The following is a 14,949-nucleotide window of genomic DNA, read 5'->3' on the forward strand; positions in this document are numbered from 1 at the left end:
AAAAGAGTAGGTTTCACCTTCTTTACAACTCCCATTCCACTGTTGGGCTGAAGACACTGACTTTTGGGGCGTGTGATCTTATTTGCCTGTGCATGAGGCAGGAGCTCCCAGTGGTGTAGGCAGAGAAGACCAGACCCTGAGCGTTACCGGCAGCTCTGACAGGATAAAAGCGCTACTGGCCCAAGCGCAGAGTGCAGCTGCCTGTCTGGATGGGGGCCTGGCAACCTCTCTGAGCCAAGCAGCCCTGGGGGGCGGGTCTGGAAAGGTTGGAGAGGCGGGGCTATTTTCCTCTGAGCCTGCGGGGGGGCGGGGTTTCCTTACCCTGGCCGAGACGCGGGGGTGGGGTGGGGGGCGGCGGCTCTGGCCAGTTCGGTGGCAGGATGGACAGAGGTACTTTAGAAGGCACCTTTCTGGTCGACCCTGGGCGGGAGAGCGACGGGCAGGGTAGGCATTGGGTAGCATGGGGACGATGGGGATTGAGAGAAGACCTGGCTGTAGTGAAGATGGTGTTGGAGGGAGCCTGAGGGTGTTGGGGATCTCTCAGAGTGCTCTGAGAGGGCATCAATCTGTCAGTGGCCTCAAGGGGAGGAAAAGCTGGGGCCTTGTTGGGAAGAGGGGCCTGGACCAAGGTGGGATGACTATAAATAGTGTCTTCCTTCAGCCAAGGGGGAGGGCCAGCCAGCTGGAGCTGCCTGAGTCACTCCCCAATATGCCCCTTGCTGGCCTCCAAGGGGTCTTGTTCATCAGGGTCACCCGGTTTGGGAAGTTTTTCATATAGTGCTATCTTAGCCTTTACTCTTGTATTTTTAGGGCACCCACTGTGTGCTCTCTGCTGGTCCTGAGTTTCTCTACACACCTACTGTGTACTGTCTTTTCCATAAGCCTCTCTGAGCAGTTTCTACACCTTGGCTAGGTCTGAGACATTTGCAGCACCTACTGTGTGCCCTGTGCCAGGCTAGAAGCAGGAAGTACAGATCAAGTGTCACAGGCTGCCACTCACGTGGCTGGATACCCCCAAAATGGAACCTCACAGTATGAACTCTGGGCCCAGAAGGATGCTGGGGACAGTTCTTGAAAATAGCCAGAGGAAGCTTGGATTCCTGGCAACTCCCTGCACCCAGCAAAGCAGCATCTGGTCAGGGAATAAAGAGGAGGAGACAAGCAGGACTATTAATATACGTGCTTCTGTGTGCATGCGTGAGCATGTTGGTGTGCATTTGTGTGGCAGGGCTGAGCCCCCCCTCCCCCGTCTTTAGGTTGTAAATGGTGGCTCTTGGTACAGCCAGGACTAGGCAGAAGATAGAGAGTGGAAAGAGTTTGAGCCTTGAGAACCGAGGGTTGAGGACTTTGATCAAATGGCTTCCATAACTGGGATACTAGGAGGAGGTCCGTTGGTCAGGACATAAGGCGCTCAGGGAGCCAAGCTGGGCCAGGCCGGTTAGGTTCATGGTAGAGAAAGCTGAGTTAGCTGTGTTCATACATGAGTGCACCGTGGGCAGCCAGCACTTCCTGTGCATGGGACAGGGTACTTGGTACACTTTGAGATACCCTGAAAAGGGAAAGCCATGAGGGCTAGTCAGTCTATTGAACATCTGCTGGTGTTGGGGGAACAGAAAGCTTGGAAGGCTTTCGTCGGAGGGAACAAGCAAGAGCCTAGGTGTGAGAAATGGAGCAATAGAGCGAGCTGGAGGAGATGAAGCTGTGAAGGCTGGGGGATGAGCTGAGCCCTTCTTGCACCGTGGGCTGCCTCTGTTATCTTGTTTCCTCCCTGTCTGCATCCTCAGTGTCTTACCTAAGAAATGAGGCCATGAAAGGGGACATGGGGAGTAATGGTCTGAACAGTTGTAGACCCTGGCATTGGGAAGGTTGTCTAGGCTCATGATGGTGACCTATGGCTTCCTAGCTGGATATATAGGCTTGGGAGGGTGTGTCTGGGTCAGCCCGGGGTGAGCTGAGAAGAGTGGGAGGTATAGAGCTACATTTCCTGAAACCAGGCTCAGACTGGGTGTGGAGACAAATGACTGGCCATTGGCCCTGCCCTACTGTGCCCTGGCCACCAGCTCTTAAGTAACATCCAGGAGTTCTGGGGAAAAGAAGGGATGGGCCTGATGAGGTACTGGGTACCCTTGATGTTAGAGGTAACTCTGTGATAAGTGTGCGTGAACAGCAGTGAGGATTCTGAAGCCAATGTAGTCCCAAGGTGACCTTGGCAGTGGCCGGGCCACAAACAGGAACAGAACGAATGGTTTTGGAGAAGTAGGTGCTGCTGATATTCACCAGAGGAGCCATCTGTGGATGTGCTCCAGGCTGCCCACCTCCCTCTGGGATAGAGGGAGGATGCTGTATCAGGAGAATGAGGAAAGAGGAAATGAGCCACCTGCCTGGAGCAGGGTATTTCCCAAAGTAGCCAGCTAGAGCTGGTACTGGGGAGGCTCCAGGTGGGCCTCTGAGCTTCTATTTCCTGGTGTGGTGGTTAAGATATCATTGTCACAGTCATCCTAAGGGGCTTTGTCAGGCTCGCAGGCTGAGATATGACAGTAGGGGATGCTGCACTGATTGTGAACAAGGTCAGCCTTGTTTTTCATGTCGCTAGCTTCAGGCTGGGCATCTGTGAGACAGAGAGTTTGAGGCAGGAAACCTGCCAGGAGTCTGGTGGAGGGCATCACCAGAGGGCAGGGAGGCAGAGACTCAAGCCCTGTTGCTGGGACCTGGAGCAGCAAGTGTATAGTTTGGAGAGATGGCGCTGGGCAGATAGAAGAGGCCTGAGCTTTGGGGAGACTGTGGTGGAGTCCAAACACAGAAGAGTGGCTTCTCCACGCTGCCCCTCACCAGCCTCCAAGGGGTCATATTCATCCAGGGTCACTCAGTTTGGGGAGTTTTTCATATGGTACCACTTTAGCCTTTAAGCCTGAGCTGCAAGGCCTGGCCCTTGCTTGCCCCAGTACATTTCCTTTTTCTTTCTTTCTTTCTTTCTTTCTTTTTTCTTTTTCTTTCTTTTTTTTTTTTTTTTTTTTTTTTTTTGGTTTTTGAGACAAGGTTTCTCTGTGGCTTTGGAGGCTGTCCTGGAACTAGCTCTTGTAGACCAGGATGGTCTCAAACTCACAGAGATCCGCCTGCCTCTCCTCCCGAGTGCTGGGATTAAAGGCGTGTGCCACTGCCCGGCCCCCCCAGTACATTTTCAAAGGCAGGGATGGTAGTAATATGATAATATGATGAATGAGAATGCCTGCATGTTATAGAGCAGATTTCAGACACTGTACATTTAATCTGTGCCACAATCTTGTAAAATTGATGATTCTGCATCTCATTTTCCTGATGGAGAGACAGAAACTCATTCAAAAAATATATTAACTCATCATTAAAACTTTAATTGGGGCTGCGAGTGTAGCTCAGTTGGTAGAGTGTTTGCCTAGCATGCACAAATCCTTGGGTTCGATTCCCAGCCCTGTATAAACATTGTGCAGCAAGAACAGAACTTGGGAGGTTAAAGCAGGATGGTCAGAAGTTCAAGGTTATCTTGAGCTATATATTGAGTTCCAGGCCAGCCTAGGCTACAAGAGACCCTGGCCTTCCTCCCCGCAAAGAAAGAAAAAACAACAAAATTTTAATTGGTAAAATGTAAGTCCTGGGAAGAGAATACTGCCAGAGCTCATTGTGTCCCAAATAGCTTGCTCATATATTTGCTCCAGGAGGGCAGAGGTTTAGCCCAAGTTCCCCAGGAGCCACGCCAAATCGTGCTGGATTTTGAGATGTATCCTGTGTTCCTGCCCCAGAGATAAGGGAACTCCTTCTGCGTGGTTGAACAAGTTGTTCTTGTGGACCGGGGAAGTTCCGAGGGTGGGAGCAGCTGAGGAGGCCCCAAGAGAAGAAGGTCCAGGAGGGCGCAGCGGAGGTCGACTGCCAGGACAGCAGGCCAGTCACTAGAGCCACTCGGGGACAACAGCCAAGCTGGTCTAGACTATCCTGGCTCTGAGGGTCACGCAGGCCCCGCCAGCCTCAGCCCTTCTCACCAGGCGACCGAGAGGTCACGTTCTGCAGGGAGCAGAGGCGCCACACGCTTTGGGGGAGGGGCTGCAGCGCCCTAAACGGGGACGTGGGCGGGGCTATGCAAATAACAATCTGCTTGAGCGGGGTAAACTTCACATCCGGGGCGGGGCCTACATAATCTGGGTGTCAAACGCCTTGGGAATTGCGCATGCGCGTTATTAGCCTTGGTTTGACAGACGGGGCGCGGTTAGTCCAAAAAAGAGGCGGTAGGAGAATTGGGCATGCGTAGTCGTAAACCAGAGCCTCTCCAGTTTGGGTGGAGCCTAATGGCACTGGGGCGGGCTTGCAGGAAGATGGACAGGAGTGAAGCCGCTAGAGGAGGGGCGGGGCCCGAGGGGCGGGACCTCGGGTGGCCCGAGGTGGCCGGGTTGCTTGGGTGCGTAGCAGCGCAGTCCGATTCATCCCGGCCAGGGGATGGCGTCCCCACGGGAACTGACCCAGAATCCCCTGAAGAAGATCTGGATGCCATACAGCAATGGGCGGCCCGCCCTGCACGCCAGCCAGCGGGGTGGTAAGACGGGGTGCGCAGGGAGGGCAGGAGGCGGATGCACCCGAAGGATGGGTAGACGGCCCTGGGTGAGGGTCTCCAGTGGGCAAGCAGGAGACAGGTAGAGAAACGGGCAAGGCGAGGCTATTGTGACTGTCGGGCGGAGTCGGGGACAGGCGAGAAGCTGGGCACAGGTGAGGTGGCGGTGACAGTGGCCCGCAGAAGCTAAGCGTGGTGGAGCAGGAGTGGAGACAGGTGTGAGGAGACTGGCTCTGGCTACCACTACCATGGGGGGTACTGACCCAAGCTGTTCCCAGTGCCTGGATATAGGGGAGGACTTGGTGGTCATGGTACTGTTGGTTCCTCTCTCCTGGCCCAAGAGTGGGCTGCCAGGTAGTCTGGCTGGAAGCTGAGCTGTGTAGCTCTAGACAAGGCACTTGGCATCTCCGAGCCGATAACTTTTGAAAACCTAGCCATGGCTAGTAGTCCTCAGCAAGACGAGTACTTCTTCGTCTTAAAACCAAAGTTCTGGGAGGAATTTGAAGGGAGTACAGTTGTCAGGATTGGGTCAATGGGAACAGCACTCCATATGGACCTCGTTCTGTGCCCCTGGACATGGAAGCACCCACTTGAGTTCGCAGGTAAATGACTGCGCAGGAGGGTGGAGCATGGAACATGCTGAAATTTGTGAATTACTAAGTGACTCACCTCTTCTGGGATCCTGGGTGTCTTCATGTACTTCCTTGGTTCTTCTGTTTGTTCTTAAATGGAGTGCAATTGTTTTATTAACAGGGAAAAGGAAAAACATTACTTCAGGAGTAACTCAAATACTGTAATGAATTTGCAGCTTGGCAAAGACCTCAGAGAACATCTAGTTCAACTGGTGGTGCAGATATGGAAACAGAGATGAGGCTGTTGTGTGATGTGCCAGGGTCTCCTTGCATTCCTGAAGGCTGCTGTGTGTGATAAGGAGGGGAGGGAGGGTCCTTTGGCCTTCTGTTGCCAAGGTCAGTCTGAGAGCATGACTTTGACCTTTACCATAATGAGAGGCCTGGGAGAGTGGGGGTGGGAAGGCATATGTGATCACACTTGGGTCCTGGTAGGATAGCCGTGGTTCATAAGCAGACTGTGTTCCTGTGGGTGGTGGCTCTGACCACAGTATGGGTGCTGGTAGAGCTATAACTGTCCAGACACATTCTGAGTCTCCAGGGACTGTGGCCTTTCCATTCTTTTGGAAACATTAAAGCAGCTCCTTGCCAGCCTTTATTAGTTCTGTGGTCCTGACCCGAGTTGGGGGATGGCTGCACCTGTTGCAGGAGGAGTAGGAAACTGGACTTTGGAGCTAGGAGCACTCAAGCCTTATCCTGGACTAGCTCTGTGATCTTGAGCAAGGAGCTAGACCCCAACCCTAGGATGAGACCATTATCATCTTTACCTCTAATGAGTGGACACTTGAAAAGTGGAAGCAAGTTGAGCATGTTGGTGCAAACTTTTGATCCTAGCACTCAGGAGTCAAGGACAGGAGGATCTCTGTGAGTGCCAGGACAGTCAACAAACAAACAAAACAAAAGGAAAGAAAGAAAAGTAGAAGCAGATCTTATTACCACCAATCTTCTTTTTGCCTCTCACTATTCAGACTAAGGTGTCAGCCTGAGTCAGCCTCTCATTATAGGTAGAAGGGAGCTGAGGCCCACAGAGGAGGGACCTGCTCAGGTATCTGCTTCTGAGGCAGGGACTGTATGTTCCTTCTAAGCTCTAAGTATAGGGTGAATATGTGGTTCTTGTGCCATGCAGTTATGGCGCATGCCTTTAATCCCGGAGAGGCAAAGGCAGGTGGATCTTTGATTATTCGGCCAGCCTGATCTACAGAGTGAGTTCCAGGATAGCCAGGGCTACACAAAGAAACCCTGTCTAGAAAAACCAAAAAGAAAAAAAAAAGTGGCTCTTGTATAAGTGGAGGGCTTGTCAGTGTCAGAGTATTGGAATAGTCTAAGTTGTAGACCATGCTTTTCTGGAGAGACATGGCCAAAAATGAAGCTTTCGAATATGTGCCTGGGGATGGCAGTCTGGGCCCCAGCCAGAGGTCACAGAGGTCACAGCACCTGTACAGCATTCTACTCTTTGCACAGTGAGCTCCGGCCAGGTTGCAGGACTTAAGGACAGTAAAGACCTTAGGGTGGGGAAGGTTAGCCTGAGCACAGGGCTTTATGGGAAGGAAGAAGCAGTGTCTACTGCTAGTCTGGGCTGGTTCTAGTTTCCTCTGGTGTCCAGTCCCTGGCCATGTTCTCAACCCTCAAACACCTTAAACAGTTGATGAAGTTTGGTAATTTATAGATTTCAGAGCCATATCTACGTGTCTGGAAGCAATAAACCGTCCTTACCATTATGATCCTAGCTTAGAGCTTTAAGAGCTCGGGGGAGATGGGACAGGATAAGGAGAGGCCCCAGGACCATGGCAGGCGGGGCGTTGTTGTTTTTCCTTTTTTGTTTGTTTTTGAGAATGTAGCCACCTGGAGCAGACTCTGGATGGCTGGGAACCCACTATGTAGGCCTACTGTTGACCTTCTGGATGGCCCTCTTGCCTCTGCCTCCTGAGTGACAGGATATCATTTTTCTTAATTGTTTGAAGTTTTTTTTTATATTTATTTACTTATTTTATGTGTATGAGTATTTTGCTTTCATGTGTGTCTATGCTCTGTGTATGTGTCTGATGTTCTGAGAGGTGAGAAGAGGGCATCAGATCCTCTGGAACTGGACTCATGGACCCTTATGATCCTCTGTGTGGGTGCTGGGACTCAAACCCCGGTCCTCTGCAAGAGTAAGTGCTTTTTGTTGTTTTATTTTGTTTTGAGACAGGGTTTCTTTGTGTAGCCCTCGTTGTCCTGGAACTCACTATATAGACCAGGCTGGCCTTGAACTCATAGAGATCCTCCTGCCTCTGGCTACCAGGTGCTGGGAATAAAGGCATGTGCCAATGTCTTCTGATGCCTTTTTCCAGCCAAAAGGTGACAAGATGGCATAATTCCTCCTGTTTGACAGGACTTATGTGTGTGCACAAGGCAGCAGGAGAGTGAAGTCTGTCCTCTTAGTGGAACTGTCATACAATGTCACTTAATTTTTTTTATGTTTTGTTTTTGTTTTGTTTTTCGAGACAGGTTTCTCTGTGTAGCTTTGGAGCCTATCCTGGCACTCGCTATGGAGAACAGGCTGGCCTTGAACTCACAGAGATCCACCTGCCTCTGCCTCCCGAGGGCTGGGATTAAAGGCATGCGCCACCAACGCCCAGGTGTTGCTTAATTTTTAAGAATTCTTCCTTCCTCAGTCTGGCCAAGATGGTGGGAGCAAGTACAATCAATTTAGGAATCTACCTAGAATCCACTCCAGGAACTTTGGCTGTGCCTTTGGTGGAAGTGCCTGGAAGCAGATAGGCTGGCAGGTTCTCTCCATTGCTGCAGTATCTCAGGCCTTGGGGCTCCTAGGGTTCTGTGGCCTTTAGTAAATTATGGAAAAAGGAACCAGAAACGTCTGAGTTGACATGTCTTCAGACTTCTTTCTCTCTGTGTGTATGATATTGGAGACAATGTGTTCTCCTGTCCTGGCTTCTAGATGTCCTTGTGAAGCCAGGGCTGGGGTTCTGACTGCATATCCCATCTCTGTTCCATGAGTCTCATGGTCTGTATTGTACCCTTCTTTGTTCTGCCTTTGTCTACAATTTCTCCACTCTAGGGATTATCTCCACATCATGCTGTTGTAAGCAAAGCTGCCTGGAATGTTCTTGAACTTTGGTTTGCTTTAGTGATTTCTTCAGAGCTTATCTTAAGGAACAGAGGTGATCACTAATTTATTGCCTTGTTTTGTGCCCAGATCCAGTCTGCTCCCCTGACTGCCCACCTTGTATCAATGGGAGTGGGGAAGAGAGAGCTGTCACCAGAGACTGTGGGAGAGGCTGTGGCTATAAGAGGGGCCCAGGTCTGCTCTGGGAAAATAGATGTTGTGCCGTCCAGTTTTATGTCAACTTGACACAAGCTAGAGTCATCTGGGAACCTCAATTGAGAAAATGTCTCCAGAAGATCTGGCTGTAGGCAAGCCTGTAGGACATTTGCTCAATTAGTGATTGATGGGGGAAGTCCCAGCCACTGTGGGCTGGTGGTCCTGGGTTCTATAAGAAAGCAGGCTGGAGCCAGGCGGTGGTGGCACACGCCTTTAATCCCAGCACTCGGGAGGCAGAGGCAGAGGCAGTTGGATCTCTGTGAGTTCGAGACTAGCCTGGTCTACAAGAGCTAGTTCCATGACAGCCTCCAAAGCCACAGGGAAACCCTGTCTCGAAAAACCAAAAAGAAAAAAGAAAAAAGAAAAGAGAAAGCAGGCTGAACAAGCTATAATGTCCAAGATGATAAGTAGCACCCTTCCATGGCCTCTGCTCCAACTCCTTTCTTTAGGTTCCTGCCCTGTTTGAGTTCCTGTCCTGACTTCCTTCAGTGATGTGGAAGTGTAAGCCAAAATATACACCCTTTCCTCCCGGAGTTGCTTTTAGTCATGGTGTTTCATCACAGCAATAGTCACCCTGAGCAAAACAGATGTGAAGAGTAGGTACAGTACCTGAATCTTGAAATGAGTGTTGAGAGAGCAGTGATGGGCGTGGGAGGGCTTACCAGGAGGGGCAGGGATGGCCAGATGGTTGCTATGGTAAATGGCTGATGTACTCTTTTTTTTTTTTTTTTTCCAAGGCAAGGTTTCTCTGTGGCTTTGGAGGCTGCTGATGTACTCTCTTTAAATTGCTTCAGAGCTCCTGTCAGCCTGGGCAGGAATTGTGCAAACAACAGACTTCAGCAGTCTTCTGGCCCTGAGGAGGCCGGCCAGGCCTTGCTTAACTTGGTTTCCTCTGACCTTAGCCAATACTTAGGTTATGCTGCAAGTGGCCTCCTCTTCCTTAGCCCAGGTCCCCTTCTCCCCTCCCCTGGGTTTCACAGTTTGGATCATACCCAGGAATGATGTTGCCTACATCCCAAGTCCTAAGTGCAGTTGGGGCTGAAGTACATCCTGTAGTCCAGGATGCTGCCAGGGCAAGGCAAAAGGGCACAGCTTCCCAGAAGTGCTCCAGCTTTTCCATGGGGAAAGTGCCACATCATACTGGTGAGGATACCAAGACTCTGAGGTGTGACAGAAGGTGTCACAAGCAAAATAGGAACTGAGACTTGCCTTACTGCTGACAGGCAGAGCTGTCCCTAGGTCTCTGTGCCCTAAGAGAGACAGCTGAGAGAAGTTCCTGATGGTCTGGCAAAGGTAGGCAACTAAGTGGGCAGAGGAGAGCAGGGACAGCTCCCCACATCTGTTCATCAATCTGTCCCCTATGGTTTTACTGGCCCTGATCTTATGGGTGATGCCTTCTAGGGTGGGACCACATGGGGCCACATTGGAAGCTGAGCTGAGCCACAGGCAATCCTGCTGCTTTGGTGTCAGGCTTAGGTCCCTGATGCTCAGGGAAACTGTGGACAGGTCTTTCCCAGCCTGCAGCCTTGGCAGACTCTGTGGATGACACCCTGCTCTGGTAGCCTATGAGATGGTGACGAGAAGACTGTCAAGAGAACTCTCATTGCTGGGCCTCTGCTCCCGGTCCCTGCGGCCTTCACCCTGACTGGCTTCCAGTTGCCTCCCTGCTCATATCACTGAGCAGGACTGCAGTGCCAGGACAGGAACACGAGTGGCTCAGCCACCTCAGGGACACTGGGCTAAAATTCCTTCCTCTGGGAGATAGAAACAAGATGTAAATACCCCCCCTCCCAAGATCCCAGGGTCAAGCTGAGCCAACGAGTCCATTGGACTTCCTTACAGAGCAGAGGTGAGGGGTCACTTGCATGGGTGTCAGTGCATACAACAAGTGGTAGGAAGCAGCTGGATTCTCAGGTGAGGGTCTCAAGACCCTACTCACCCCTCCATGAGGGGATAATAAACAGTCAACAAACCTAGCCAGGAGAATGGTTTTGCAAAGGGGTGCAGTTGGTGGCTGCTTGGCTTGGAGGACAGTCACATGTAATAGCTACTCCAAATAGTCAGTCCAGAGATGACAGTCATTAGTGAGTGAGGTGACCAAGTGGGAGGGGAGAATGCCCCGGGTACGCATGTAGGTGCCCTGGGAACAGAGGTCCTTGTTGAAGGGAGAACATTAAGGCAGAGCTTTGAAGAGAAAAGGAAATTCAACGGAGACCACAGATGAGCTGGAAGGTCAAATGGAGATAGGTAGAGATTAGAGTATGGATTCCTGGATGAAAGAGGCAGGCTTTGGCTCTGGTGTCCTCTGGGCAGACAAAGCTCCCTGGAGTGTGTAACTGCAGGCCTGGCTCGTTGTGCCTCATATATATATCTGTGTGCTTTGTGATGAGAACAGGACACATGGCAGCCTCAGACTGGATACAGTGGTACTAGAGAGCTAGCTGGTGCCAATCCTGTGCCCTCGGTCTGATAAAACACTGGGAGAGAGGGAGACTCCGAGCTCCGGCATTGTGCGATAAAGTGTTTGAATTAGTCACTCTCCTTGTTGCTGTGACAAAGTCCCTGACAGACACATAGGAAAGGAAATGGTTTTTCTGGATCACAGTTCAAGGGGACAGTTCATCATGGCAAGGAAGCTGTGGTGGCTGGAGCCTGAGGTCGCTGGTGACCTTGCATCCCCGGTGAGGAAGCAGAGAGATGAATGGATGCTTGCTTGCTTGCTTGCTCGCTTTCTCTCTTTTTCAGTCCAGGACCCTAGCCTAGCGAATGGTGCGGCCCACATTTAAGATGGTCTTCCTCCCTTAGTTAACCTCGTGGGAACTCTCTCATAGACCGAGATTTGTTCCCATGGTGATTCTGAATCCCATTAAGTTGAGAATCCAGACTCACTGTCCCGGGGCTGCTTGCCTTCCAGTTTGCATGACCAACTGCCCGGCGCTCATTGTCATGGTGGGCCTGCCAGCCAGGGGCAAGACCTACATTTCTAAGAAGCTGACCCGGTACCTCAACTGGATTGGTGTGCCTACTCGGGGTGAGGCCCCAAGAGGATCGTGGGAGAACGAATAATGGGGGCAGGAAGAAGGCTGGGGGTGGCAGGGCCTGGGGAGGGGCTCAGGGAAGGGTTGGTTGGGTTGCTGTCCAGGGAAAGCTAAGCCTCTTCTTCCCCTAGAATTCAACGTTGGCCAGTATCGCCGGGACATGGTCAAGACATACAAATCTTTTGAGTTTTTCCTCCCAGACAATGAAGAAGGCCTGAAAATCAGGAAGTAAGTGTGCCGAGGGGCGGGGCGGGGCGGGGCCTGCCTGTAGAGAAGCTTGATAAGTCACTACCCATTTGCTAAGAAACACCCCTTCTCCCAGTCTCTGGAGCCCAGTTACTTGAGCTGCTGCTGAGCTCCAGCAGCACAGTCTGATGCCGAGTGACTGACAGTGCTGGCTCCATGCTGTGTGACTGCCATCTTTGTTTTTTGTTTGTTTGTTTGTTTGTTTGTTTTTGAGACAGTATTTCACTATATTGCCCTAGCTGTCCTTGAGCTCACAGAGATCATCTTGCCTCTGTTTCTAGAGTTCTGGGATTAAAGGCATGTGCCACCATACCCAGCTCTTGGTCTGGCTTCTTAACCACTCAGGTTGTGAAAAGGTTGACATATGATATGTTAGGGAGAAGTTGTGTGTAGCCTCCTAACAGCTGTTCCATCCCTCCCTCGTGTAAGGCAGTTCTGTGGGAAGGGAAGATAGAGCTTCAGAGAGAGGAGAGGCTTAGCCGGGGCAGGCCAGTGCCATTGTATGGCCTGGAAGTCCTGCTTTCGTTTACTCCAGGCCACTGTAGAGGATTCATGTTATTTTCTCTAATGCCCCAGGATAGGCACTCTGTGTTTGCTATGTGCTTGGCATGTTCTTGGCATGTACATTGGTTTTAGTTTAACATGGCTTGGATGCTGTGGAGTAAGTAGTTGACACTCATGAGATAAACATTTTCATATGATCTCTGTCCTCCTCACAATTCAGACTTGAACTCTTTGAGAAGGGGTCGGTGAGGTGGTCAAGAAGCTCTATCCTGTCCGGCCTGGTGGTGACACCTTTAGTCTCATCGATTGGGAGACAGATGCAAACAGGTCTCTGTGAGTTCTAGGACAGTGTGGTCTGCATAGTGAGTTCTAGGATAGCCAGGGTTTCAAACAACAACAACAACAACAACAAAACTAAGCCTTATCCTGTTTTCACTTCCATTGTTCTGATAAAACACCAGACAAAAACACCCAACAGAAAGGGTAGGGGAAAAATGTTTGTTTGATTTGTTGGACCAGATTGTAGTCCACTGAGGGAAGTCAGGGCAGGGGCTTGGAGCAGCAAGTCACATCTGCAGTGCAGAACCGAGAGAAAGTAAATGTGCTCATGCCCACCTACCCAGCTTACTTTTCACTCTCACGTTCAATTCAGGCCATGGAAGTGTGTCACCCATATGTTCAAGGTGGGTCTCCCCATTTCAATTAACCTAATTAAAAAAAAAAAAATCCAGCCAGGCGGTGGTGGCGCACACCTTTAATCTCAGCACTACTCAGGAGGCAGAGGCAGGAGGATCTCTGTGAGTTCGAGACCAGCCTGGTCTACAAGAGCTAGTTCCAGGACACGCTCCAAAGCCACAGAGAAACCCTGTCTCGAAAAAACCAAAATAAATAAAAAATAAATAAATAGAATCCCTCACACACATGCCCACAGGCCCACCTGACCTGGACTGTCTGTCCTTGAGCCTCTTTCCAGGTAATTCTAAGATGATATCTAGTTGACAATTAAAACTAACTGCCATATGCCGCTTGTCAGCCTAAGTTGGCACAGACTTGCTCTGGCCTCTGCTGGGGATGGAGGCCACTGTGCTGATGGGCAGCTATCACCAGGGACACTAGGCTACTTCTTCCTTCTGTGGCCACGAGGGGGCAGGAGCACCCCATTGTGTACCTGAACTTGCTTCCTCTGCTCCTGCATGCTAGGGGTCGGAACTGGCTGAGGCACCCAGAAAGGAAGTCTGACATTTAGGTAAAACCAGAAGCTAGGGAATGTATTGATACTCCAATCTACTGTGTGCTTGACGTCTGATTCCACTGTCCCCATTTTGTAGGTAAGGAAACTGAGGCTCAGAGTCTAGGAGTCTCATACATTTCTGTGAGGCTACTTCACATTTGAAGTAGCTGAGTAATTTTGAAACTGAGTATTTACCACTAAAAACGTCCATCACAGCTGAGTTTGGTAGTCCGCCTGGCTTGCAGTCCCAGCACTTGGGAGGTGAAGGCAGGAGGATCAGGAGTTCAAGGTCTCTGTCCATTACATAGTATAAAGCCAGCCTGGGTAGCATGAGTCAGTGCTTCAAAAGACCCCCCCAAACCAATCAATCAAACAAACAAAGCAACAACACCAGCAACTGCCCATCATTCACTCACTCAAGTATCTTGTAACTAGTAGGTCAAAGAATGTCTCCAGTGCAAAATCTAAAGCAGTGTGAGCCTGGTAGATGCCTCTGTCTGATCATTGGTGGTGCCTTCCTTTCCAGGTGTGGGGTCTGAGCGTAGAAAGTGATAATATTGGTTAGTATTCCAAATCTGCCAGCCATTTCACTCAAGCTACCCCAAAAGGTCAGAATCTGGGGAATGATTCAGATGTAGAAGCCCAGACACAGAAAGGTTGGAGAGACTAGCTCAAGGGCACCTGCTGGACACTGAGGGACCCATGGTAGAAGATGGGACATTCCTGTTGTTTTTGTTTTACACCTAAAGCCTGGATCTAGCCACTTGGCCACAGGGCCATTTTCCATTGACTATCCCAGATTTTCTTTTAAATCATTGGAACAATGAAAGGACGAGAAGTAGTGTCTATTTTGTGCAGTTTTGTTTGCCATTGTTATTGTTTGCAGCACTTGGATTGAGCCAGGGTCTTGTTCATGATAAACTGGATTACACCCCCAGCCCAGGAGCAGAAGGGATTTTTGTTTGTCTGTTTTGTTTTGAGGTAAATGGCATGATATAGCTCAGGCTGGCAAGGAACTTGATACACAGCTAAGAATGACTTGCACTTCTGATCCTCCTGTCTCCACCTTCCAAGTTCTGGGATTACAGGTATTTGCCACTATGAGTGGTGAGACCAGAGTCTTAAAAATGAGAAGCCAAGAAGAAATGGCTGCCTTTCCAAGAGACCTAGCTACACACACACACACACACACACACACACACACACACACACACACACACAGTGTTCAGACACATGAAACTAGACAAGAGGGAGGTGTCAGCAACCATGTGAGTGACAGTCAGGTATGCATGTGTAGAGGTACATGGACACATCCCATCAGGCACATTCATACTGTGTTCTCTTACCATACATAGGCTCTCTATGTATACCATGGGTGTGTTCACATACATACACAACCCTGGACA

General features: G+C 50.4%; 1 protein-coding gene across 3 annotated transcripts in view; it reads left to right on the forward strand.

Moving 5' to 3' along the window:
- Positions 1-347: 347 nt before the first annotated feature.
- Positions 348-14,949, forward strand: part of Pfkfb4 (6-phosphofructo-2-kinase/fructose-2,6-biphosphatase 4) — a 39,266-nt gene continuing 24,664 nt past the window's right edge. Inside the window, exons 1-3 of one of the 3 annotated variants that reach the window (XM_027414621.2) lie at positions 348-390; positions 11,439-11,555; positions 11,694-11,790. In XM_027414621.2, coding sequence (XP_027270422.1) covers positions 381-390; positions 11,439-11,555; positions 11,694-11,790 — 224 coding nt within the window. In that variant the 5' untranslated portion in view covers positions 348-380. Of the gene's footprint in view, positions 445-4,110; positions 4,559-11,438; positions 11,556-11,693; positions 11,791-14,949 lie in introns of those variants that run through there. The other 2 variants (XM_027414620.2, XM_027414619.2) reach the window with 2 other exon arrangements.

This window comes from Cricetulus griseus, chromosome 4 (genome assembly GCF_003668045.3).
Source record: "Cricetulus griseus strain 17A/GY chromosome 4, alternate assembly CriGri-PICRH-1.0, whole genome shotgun sequence".
Classification (NCBI taxonomy): domain Eukaryota; kingdom Metazoa; phylum Chordata; class Mammalia; order Rodentia; family Cricetidae; genus Cricetulus; species Cricetulus griseus.